This window comes from Perkinsus marinus, assembly GCF_000006405.1.
Source record: "Perkinsus marinus ATCC 50983 genomic scaffold scf_1104296958234, whole genome shotgun sequence".
NCBI lineage: Eukaryota > Perkinsozoa > Perkinsida > Perkinsidae > Perkinsus > Perkinsus marinus.
Genome location: NW_003206847.1, coordinates 21,943 through 32,822, shown reverse-complemented (window position 1 = coordinate 32,822; position 10,880 = coordinate 21,943). Strand labels below are relative to the sequence as shown.

At 40.7% G+C, this 10,880-nt stretch overlaps 2 protein-coding genes across 2 annotated transcripts in view; both read left to right on the top strand.

The window, feature by feature from the left end:
* Window positions 1-1,854: 1,854 nt before the first annotated feature.
* Pmar_PMAR005976 (conserved hypothetical protein) lies at window positions 1,855-5,990 on the top strand (the record flags this gene model as incomplete). The annotated part of the gene is made up of 6 exons (XM_002774353.1): window positions 1,855-2,462; window positions 2,895-3,022; window positions 3,540-3,661; window positions 4,003-4,152; window positions 5,106-5,214; window positions 5,863-5,990. 6 exons carry the CDS (start codon window positions 1,855-1,857, stop codon window positions 5,988-5,990), a joined length of 1,245 nt encoding a protein of 414 aa, XP_002774399.1.
* A 4,336-nt stretch (window positions 5,991-10,326) lies between these two features.
* Pmar_PMAR005975 (tubulin beta chain, putative) overlaps window positions 10,327-10,880 on the top strand; it is a gene marked incomplete at both ends in the record, with an annotated part of 678 nt that continues 124 nt past the window's right edge. Inside the window, one exon of the mRNA XM_002774352.1 lies at window positions 10,327-10,880. Within this exon, the coding sequence (XP_002774398.1) occupies window positions 10,327-10,880 (554 nt within the window).

Sequence of the window (10,880 nt, the reverse complement as noted above, 5' to 3'; positions counted from 1 at the left end):
GCCGGACCAGCGCAGCGTACTTCTAAATGCTGGCGGATAGCAGGCAACCATTTGATGAGAGGAGTTCGTTAAGCCAGTACACCACCAACTCCTGAGCATCGATGCTCTACCTGGCAAACGATGGATTACATACAGACTTTCTGAATCACATTGGTGTTTGGTACTCTATGGAAGAACTTAACTCGATACGCTCGAGATCATCACAGCACATCTACATGAACACACAATGAGTTATCGTTGCTGATATATCGTCGAATTCGACCAGGAATCGTCTATACCTGTCAACCCTTGAGGCATCTCGCTTCCACTCATACACTTTTCCACGCCCTGAGTTCACTGACACCATAAAACATATCAGTCGAAGTAGAAGAGTCCTTCACGCGATCATATGCTCTCGCTGGTGGCCCTCCGTTAGCATCACCGAAGACCCCTCTCCGGAATTTTGTGAGAAGCCCTGGAGTCGAATATACGGGTTCCAGAACTGTGTAGCGTATCGCTGGCAGCTCCGTATAGTCATTTCGGCTCTTCCTCAAATCCGCGATTTCAACCAAAAATACATCACCGATCTTAACATACAGAATACGATACTGCGCAGCACTTGCGTCATATTCTTTTCCAGGGTCAGCCACAACCTGTTCCCTGGTAACACTGCCTACGTCGATTTCATACGCTTTGAGAGTCGGGGAAGCTGCGGTATATTTTAATGATATTCGCAGATCTCTCGAGTTGCCAAACCATTCGCCTTCAATGGGCGGGTTGCCCTCAGGAACAATCATCTCTGCGAGAGCCTTTTGCGCACACATACTCTCAAATTCCGATGTAATTTTTTCTCGTTCCTTCTCGCTACTCATCCAAGAAGTAAACGTACGAATCTGACCTGTACTAACCATAGACTGTGTCGCATAGGACACTTTAGTGAAACAGGCAGACTGGGAGTCTCTACCCACCGAGACTTGATACTCCTGAGTGCCCCTAGGCCAACCAGCCACTCGAATAGCCGACGCCTTGGTCACGCTTCTCTCACGGTCACCATCATCATCATCCTCGAAACTCAGGAAGTCGTAGTAGGCATGCTTTATGCCATTCTCGAGCTTGAACGCAACGTGGGGGGCAAGATGGGAAGGGTCCGCCGCAGCTTTCCTATTGACCTCGTGTGGGAACAAGTAATAGCGTACTTTCCCAAAAGGTGCAGTAAGGCATCTCGGATGGTGAATTCTTCCATCAACGATATATGATAGATAACCGAACAGGAGTAGTGGTATGAAGAACCGACGAAAGTCTGCTCGTCCGGAGATGATGATCATGAATGTCGCTCCAGAAGGGTTGGATACTCCTAAGAATGAACACTGTTGTTGAGAATACTATCCCATGCTAGCATGTATCAATGAAGAATAATCACACAAATAGAATATGAATGTCATACTATCGAATTTCACTGCTCGACGATATAGTATAGTATATAGTACAGGTGTATATCGAAAATACACATGTTCGCATCCGCCTAAAGCTTAAACGACATTGTATGAGACTCCTACAGTGGAGTTCCCCCTCGTTACGCAACACAATAACAGTAGCGTTAAAGAAGCCTTTAAATGATATGATGAGAACACTACGAACAACGAGAAGGTAGGAGGTACCTGATGGCAACATGAAGACGTGTATGATGACAATACCATCACGTCGAGCAAATGTGCGTACGAGAAGAAGAGGTAAACGCTAACGCAGAGTAGTTTACGATGAATGTCCACTGAATTTAGGACAGGAAAATTGATCACATCCGTTTCGTTCCATTTTTTCAATTAGCGCGCGCCCAAGCAATCGATTGCTTTTGACGCCATTAAGTTGACCTTATCAATGACCGACTCCATCGACCAACTTCCAGCAGTAGTGGAGTTGAACCGGGAGGACTTCACCACTCATATTGAGGTCCCTGCTATACGAGTGCCGGCTAGGGAGGTGCAGAAGTGGACCAAGGACCCAGAAGTGGCTAAGTGCCTACTACGACTACCTCAAATTCGACCCGTGCAACCTGACGCTGACGACCCGAAAAATAATAAAATTATTTGCTTCAAAGCTGATGCTGACTTGCCGAAAAAAGTGCGAAATTTCGGCGTAATTTCTCACGAAATTGTGCGAGGATATGCGCAGATGAGTACCGAGGAAATCCTGAGGAAAATACTGCCAGCCAATTTGGAAGTGCCTTCATCATTCGAGAGCATCGGCCACATCGCTCACTTCAACCTCAAGAACTCACATCTGCCTTATAAGAAGGTTATCGGTGACGTTATTCTCGATAAAAATCCTGCTATTAAATTGGTTGTTACAAAAGTGGCAAATTTGCATAACGAGTTCAGAACAATGGAGTTAGAAGTAATGGCAAGTGCTGATGGATGCGATCCGACAGACTTCATCACAACTGTTAAGGAAAACGGCATGCAATTCAAAATGGACTTTTCAAAAGTGTAATAATATTCGGGTAGAAATATACTCGACTATATATAAAATATTTTTTTCTTTGCATATAGCATCAGTTCATTCACGGGGGAGACACTACCTAGTATAGGAGTATATCGGTGAACTCTACTAAGCTTCAAAGTGAGCGGTCAAGTCCTGGTGAATGTATGAAAACAAATTCACAAGTATAGTCTCGAAGCCCTGATATATATGTATATATTTTAAAAGATATTTTTTATATTTATATTTTTTAAGATATTTTTGTCATCGCTTTTGAGTGGATCTGATCTAACTCATTCTCTATCTTTTATCACTGCATGCTCAACTACTCGTGTTGATGCCAATAGGAAACTTCTGCGGAAATTTTGGTAAATTTTTGTCGGTTTTTCTGTCAAGTTCAGCTGAGGAAAACGATTGCATATATATTCTAACACTGGTAGGTATTGGAACTCGCGACTGTCTACTATGCGACAAGGCTTATTAGAAGACCTCAACTCTTCGAACTCAGTTGTGGTGGACATGTGCTGTGGCGTTGGTGCGTTTGCTATTATGGCTGCTAAAAAGATCGGTAATAGTAGTAGGGACGAGGGAAAGGGTTTTTGTGTTCACTTTTTCAGAATGTTAAGTAAATACTAATCTCATTAGTATAATAAATATGAATATAAAAAATATCATAAAAATAAAAAATATACAGTTTTTTCCGGAAAAAAATACGGAAAAAATCAATATATCAAATAATCCCGAACCTAGATTAATTTCCGTCCAATTTATATTCTTTTTCAGGATGTGAAGTATATGCTAGTTATCTCAATATGATCGGTGTAATAAACATGAATATGAAAAATATACAGTTTTTTTTCGGAAAAAAACTATGTACAAGATCAATAAATGTAATCCCTTTTTGAATGTCAAGTTTATGCTAATGGTCTCATTCTCATTAGTATGATGAATATCAATATGTAAAATATTTTTAAAAAATATATACGGAATTAACTTTATAAAATTTGGCAGTGACTCGCTTTTTTTATAAAATTTTTTTGAAAAAAATATGAAATGAATCGCCCAAATTATATTCGCTTTTTTAGGGTGTAGAGTTTATGCTAACGATCTCAATCCTGAATCTACAAAATGGTGTTTGGAAAATGCCAAGTTGAATAAAGTGCCATCTGGACTGATGACCATATCTACAGAGGACGGCAGAGAATTCGTAATATGGGGTTCCTATAATACTTTCCCGTAAAGGGAAAGCTTGTTGTTTTTCGTATTTCGCACGGAATGCGAAATACAGCTTGCAGTGACTTCGACGAAATTAAGTTTTCATGTTCAAAAATTTTCAGATACTAAGGATCATCGACTGGTTTATGATCGTGACAAAAACGTATTTTTTTCGGAAAAATTTCAAAAATAAATGTTTTTCGTGAAAAATTAGGAATTTTGGGCTGTAACAATATTAGGTTTGATACAAAGCATTGTTTTCATTATTGATTTTTCAAAATTATTCAGGAAAAAATACGCTCACTGAGGTAGTTGTAGTTTTTGTTTTTGTAGGTTAAAAGGCTCGTGAGTGAGGGTGTATTCGACGAGAAAAAGGATTTCCACTTCTACATGAATTTACCATCGATCGCTATTACATTTCTAGATGTATTTGTTGGACTCTTTAGAGGACATGAGGAGGCTGCTGAGAAAGCTAGATTATTGGTAATTCTGGTTTTGAAATATGACGTTATGATTGTATCAATCAATACAATGTAGTTTCACCACCCGTTTTACGTACTCGGCGATATTCGCGGTGATATGCAGTAGTCGTGAAATATTTTTTTCACTAGTGTTTTTTTCATATCACTAGGGTGAAAGTAATGATTCATCTCTTGGGTAGAAGTGGAATAGGTTTTCAATTTTTATATCATCTGAAGTAGTCTGGTAAAATATGTACATTATATTCAACGAGGAAAATTTCCGATAGTTTTCATGCAGTTCTACGCGAATTCGTATGGTGAGTAAATGTCTGAGCTCAGCTGAGTGAAACGAACATGTATTCTCCAACACTGCTTTGTAAACGTCCAAAATGTTCGGGGATGACTTTGAAATAAAAACATTCTCATTGGCTGGTTTTAGATCTGTAAACTCGTAGCTCTACGGAGAAGTGTGGGAATATTAGATTTCGAATTTATGTTGAATGAATTTAGGAGTTTATATACAAATTATGGTAAAAATGTCGAGAAATTAACAAGAATTCAAAAAATAAATTCCACCGCCACGCGGAGTTGATCTGCTGTTCAGTTTCTGTTAATGTGAAGAGGTTAGGGTGGCTGATAGTGTTAGAATATATGCACATGGTCAACTACATGTGTAGGTGAAATTTGTGGAAATTTCGAGGAAATTATCATTGTTTTGTGTACTACTTAGCCTGAATTCACATGTAAACTCTTATAATCAGCGACTCAGCTGATTACAAATGCTGTTGAAAAGAGGGTATAAGATGAAATATATATAAAAACGTTTTAGAAAGCGCTTAATATTTTAGCAGTAATTTATATTTTTCCCCAAAAATTTTTAGGGTAATTTTAGGATTTGCGTTGAATTTCTACTAAAATTGTATATATAATAGTAAACGATAAAAATGCGATTATATATCTCAACACTGAATTTAGGTTCACTGTCATTGCTTCGCTCGAGAGGACCCACCTAATGAGGAATTATATAATGCAGCTGACAGAGCGATGGAAAATAAGGAGGGAAGAAAAATTGATAGAAAATTGGGTAAGGGGGAATAGCGATTGGAGTGGTACACTATGTGTGAATTTGGTATGTAAGGAATCTACACGGTTCGCGTGGGTGATTATTTCGCTCGCCATGATATTTTAGTAACCGTTCCGAACATGACCGTTTCGACTCAGCATGTGATGAATAATGATAATAACTATATTCTGTTGAAGTTTCAGCTCAAAACTCTTATTTGTTAACGAGAAACACAGATTTTTTGAATTTTCCTGAGAAAAAAATACGCTCCTTAGATGTGTGTTTCTTGGAAAGACAGGTTCAAATCGCTATCACAGTTCTAACGGGTACTTAGTTGTCGCAACATATGTTTATAGCAATTGTTACATTGTATATGCGATATAGTTTCACATTGATTCTCGGAAAATAACACACATTTGCATATCGCATTGGCATGCACTGTATGTAGCAGTATCGGGATATATGTTTGCTTTCTCCAGCTGAGCTCAGGAGTTTGTAGCTCACTAGTTGTATCGATTAGTTTGGAAGTGTATGAAAATGATGATGATGGATTTTATAAACACGTGGTGAGTTTTATCACTAGTTTTACGAATCACACAGAAATCAAAAGAATTACGTCGTACTTTTCATGTTGTCAACGTATGAAAATTTTGATTTAATGTTGTTTAGTTTCTATTAATGAAGTTCGCGATGTAGCCCCTAACAAGAGGATGTACTGTTTTGAGTTTGCAGTGCCCAAGGAAATACTTATGTCGAGTAAACCAGAGGAAGAACCTGCTAGTAAAAAACAGAAGTGAAAACGTACTGTGTTTCTTGTATGAAGTGTTGTTGTTATGTTGTGAAGTAGTGGATAGTAGACAGTCTCTACCTTTATTTGAGAGGACGTTGATCAGGGTGTGGTATGGTCAAATGAGGACTCAAAAGATTCATCCGGTCGGTTCTGCTGTCCTTTACGTTGAATCTATTACACTTATTACATGCATTTATGAGATCGCACGATATGTGAATACTTTTGAAGATGTACTATAATAGAGTTTCACCCGTTTTACGCGAAATTCGCTGCTCACATGCGTTTTTCGCGAAGTGAAATGTGTTTCTCACTAGTGTTTTTCACATCACGGGTGAAACTCCAATAAAGTTGAAATAGATAATAGTCATAACCATATATATAATACTCATATTTAACATGAAATATTGAATAGTGGTCCTAATTATATATTTATAATCGAGACCCGCCAGATATGAGTGGCTATGGTTCGAATATCTATAAAAAGCTTTGGTCATTATTATTACTCTTATATGGTTACTGAGCATAGCAGACGGAGCGAAGTTGTAGCTGTATGCATTGTTGATCTTGTTGTGAATGTATAAGTCGTAGAACTCAATGCAGAGTAGGTTGAGGTGCAGCAGTATACAAAACGTCAATGTGGGCCTTATGTTCGCTATGTGCTTACGCACACATCTATACTAAATTGAGCAAGGTATGCGACTAGATTTGGTAGAACAGTGTGGTCTTGCAGTTCTCTAGTATTTGATATTAGCTATAGTATGCATGCCCAAGGTGCAGCTCATCATATCTTTGGTAGTTTTCCCCATTGTCATCCTCGACTGTGTTACTTAGTAAGCAGTCGTTGTTGAGTTTAGTGTGAGATTGACCAGGAGCAACAGAGTCGGGTTCGGCGATGGTGTAGCAACGGTGCCACCGTATCAAGTTCAACTAGAGAATGTTCATCCGAGATGTTTTAGAGTTTTGTATAAATTGATTCGTACGGAAATTGCATATTGCAGTATTTTGTATCGGTGTAATACAATCCGGCAATCGCAACTTTTTGCTAATATTGCGGATTTGCCAAATGCTATAAATTATAGCATTTGTCCAAATGTTACAATTTGGACAGATCTCTAGGACAGCATTAATTCCTGACAGTCTCACTTTTTTGCCCTTTTGTATGTGCTGCTTTCTCAGTTACAAAGTAGCAACCACATTTACAACCTAGCAATTTCTGGTATAGATTTTAGCAACCCAATGTTGAAAGTAGCAAATCCAAAAGTGTTTTCCAGCAAGTCGCTCTTTTTTGCTCTTTTTTTGCTGCATTGTATATTTCCCCGGAATGTTTTACACGCTGGCACTTTTGCCCAAGTGTGCTTCGCCCGCACGTTTTCGTTATTTTGGCAAGTTTTGCTCATTTGCTGTTTAATCTGTTTTGCGTTGTAATTATGTAGTCTGGCACCTTTTAAGGTTTGCTATTGTGTGATGTTCCTGCATGAAATATACAAATTGGCAGTTGCCGGTATGTGACAACGCTGCGCTACTTTTATGTTTCGGCTATTTGCTCTCTTGTAACTTACGTCCTGCGAGAATATATACTAGCGTTTTGCTCATTCGCTCAAACTCCGTCCCTGTTAGCGTTATTAGCAAACTTGCCCTTTTGCATTATTCGTACAAGTAATATACAATCGAGCAAACATAGTTATGGGATAGCATTTCTCGTTCGATTACGGTATTACGTCTTATATCCATTTTGGTGCATGTTCATGCCCTGTGCACTTACTAAGTATCTATCAGAGGTGTCACACCTCGTGTCTCACTTCAAGTGAGTCACTTAGTATCGGGTCAAAGCGTGATAGCACTCTAGTCACTAGAGTCTCACTAGAGTCTAGTGAGATATATCATTCACTCCGAAGACAGCGCGAGTTATGATCAATGCTGAATACCAAACACATGATTGCTCTTGCACGTCGCGATTCAATCAGATGAGATCACAGTTAAATTGAGTCCCATCTTCGAGTATCCTCTCTCTTTTTGCATCGTAACAGTTGTGTCTCATGGTTTGGTACGATTGTACGTATTGACGACTCAACAATACCCAGAAGTTAAACCCCCAAGTAGGCATTACGTAAGTATTACGGGCAACTTTGACATTCTGCACGAGGATCAGGATGCGTGTATGAAAGCCACGATATCTCGCATGGGCACCACTGGGGTGCCTGCAATACAGCACTGCACTGCAGATGAGTGATCCATGTTGATCCAAATAAGTGATCTCGGATCACTCAGTACGAGTGATTCCGCCAAATACGAACTACCATCTAAACACAAATCCTCTCCCTCGTCCTTCTGTGACCATGTGCGAGCTGCAATGATGTGGAAAATATGAAAATCCAACGAGCCCTTAACGAATGTAAGTCTTTACTAACGACCTACTACCACTTACAATAGTCCATCCATCATTCTTCCAGTGCTGCAACTATACTTATCTATATCGACAGAACCAAAGAACTTTGCAAAATAGTCACAAAATGCAAAAAATTTGCTCCATTGCGGGGTTGCCCATTCGTAAAGCGGCAAATTGCTCCTCTGAAAAGTAGCAATTTGCTCAATAGTAGAAGGAGCAATTTATCGGTTTGCCCCTTTTTTGAGCAAAATTGCTCAATTTTGTTACATAGTAGCACTTCACATAGCGGCAACTTTTATATATTCTAGCAATTTTCTGAAATATAAACAAGCAAACGATATTCATTCGAGCAGTTTCTGTTATACAAAACGGCAAATTTGCGTATTTGTAAAGTTAATTTTGCTACTTTGCTCCTTTGTATATCAGCCATAGCGTTTTTACACACTGGCACAACAGCAAAAGCCGCAGGGAATATACATTCTAGCTAATTGGCACTTTTTTGCTATTTGCTCCTTTGCTATTTTGTAAATGAGCCATTTTGTATATAATAGGTTTGCTTTCTAACTTGCCTGTACGAAGGAGGTCTATTGCGGTTGCACGCATGCACATCACTAGAGTTTTCCGGCGCCACCGATTTCTACAGGAAGGTATATTCCCTCGACATGAAAGGGTAGTCAGACCGGCCGTTCAAAACATCCCTTGCGCAACTCTGAAATCGTTCTTGAAAATCGATTCCGACTTCGCGTTCAACAGACACGATTTTGAAATATCAGCAACGGTTCTTTGAACATGACTTTTCAAAATCTATGTTTATCGAATCTATTCCGGAGCCCACAATCGATTTAATAAACAGCCCCAAGAGATTCATTCACCTCTTTCCACGCTGAAACGCCGCTTTTTTGAGTCTCGCTCGCCGTAGGAAGAATCATCTGACGAAACGGTTGGGTTGTCATTTGGAGGGCGTGGTAGATGATGTCCCAACTCTATGAGATGTTTGGTATCGGTGTTTTGATGTCGTATTCGCGTATTTCTACTGCGAATCATTAACTTTGCACTGAGATCGGCTGTAATCATGTGTAACCACTCGCTGTACTGGTCTGGTGGTGGTGATCTACCTTTCGTTAGGTCGTCCAAGGTTGAGGTCTTTCACGTCTTGGCGTTGCCCTAAGTCCCTACTGCTGTCACTGAGCCTTACAACTACGGTACTCTGTGTCGTCCACTCGTTCCCATTCGGCCCATCGACGTTAACTGTGAGAAAGACGACAGAGCTATCTACGACTGGGGAGAGTGCTGACTGGCACCAAAATAAACTTTATCATCACTAGTGATCTCGGCTTAGATGAGGCCCTGCTCGGTGTGGCGTACTATCGTATTTGTTGTATGCTGAGGCTTAATCTGTTGGTTCGGGTTACAAGCCTTTGCCGATGAGGGTTAGATGCGATATGGTCGACGGCAAGTACATGGCTTGTTGTCTAGTGTAGTCGCCCTGAAATATGTCAACATTGTTGTTGCTACTATTGACTCGACTGATTCTCGATAGGTTTGCTACTCATTGTCAGCCTGCTGTGTCGGTTCTTGAGCGGCATTTGCTCCTCTATGTATGCAGCTCGTACGGTATGTAAGTCGTCACTCTGCCATTGTGAAGGCCTTTTCTCGAATCTTTCTAGATTCAATCTGATATGCTACGAGCGCGACCTTGTGCATCGTTGAGATAATAGCGATGATTTGGCTGCTTCGGAGGCGGGTTAGAAGGAAGTTATCATCGAGAATGCCTTCGTCGAGAAGAAGGTTAGTGCAGCGCTGAATTGTGGATATCTCGCGTTATTTGTTTACTAGTTACCAGGGTATAAGTTTCATACGATAATCGGCGTCGTTGCTTTTTTTCTCAATTTGTGGTGGAGGAAGTGAGTCATTGTTGTTTTGTCAGCAGCAATTTTTTCTCGCCTCGGTTCTCAACATGCGTGAGCTCGTCCACGTTCAGGCTGGTCAGTGTGGCAATCAGATCGGCGCCAAGTTCTGGGAAGTCATCTCCGACGAGCACGGCATCGACCCTACGGGTACCTACCACGGTGATTCTGACCTCCAACTGGAGCGCATCAACGTCTATTACAACGAGGCTACTGGCGGGCGATATGTGCCGCGCGCTGTCCTTATGGATCTTGAGCCAGGAACTATGGATTCTGTCCGAGCCGGCCCCTTTGGGCAGTTATTTCGCCCTGATAATTTCGTATTTGGTCAGAGTGGCGCTGGCAATAACTGGGCTAAAGGCCACTACACTGAGGGCGCTGAGTTGATCGATTCTGTTCTCGATGTTGTGAGGAAGGAAGCGGAGGGTTGTGATTGCTTGCAAGGCTTCCAGATATGTCACTCGATGGGAGGTGGCACTGGTTCCGGCATGGGCACTTTGCTGATCTCCAAGATTCGTGAGGAATATCCTGACCGCATTATGGAGACATTTTCAGTGTTCCCCTCCCCTAAAGTGTCAGACACCGTTGTCGAGCCTTACAACGC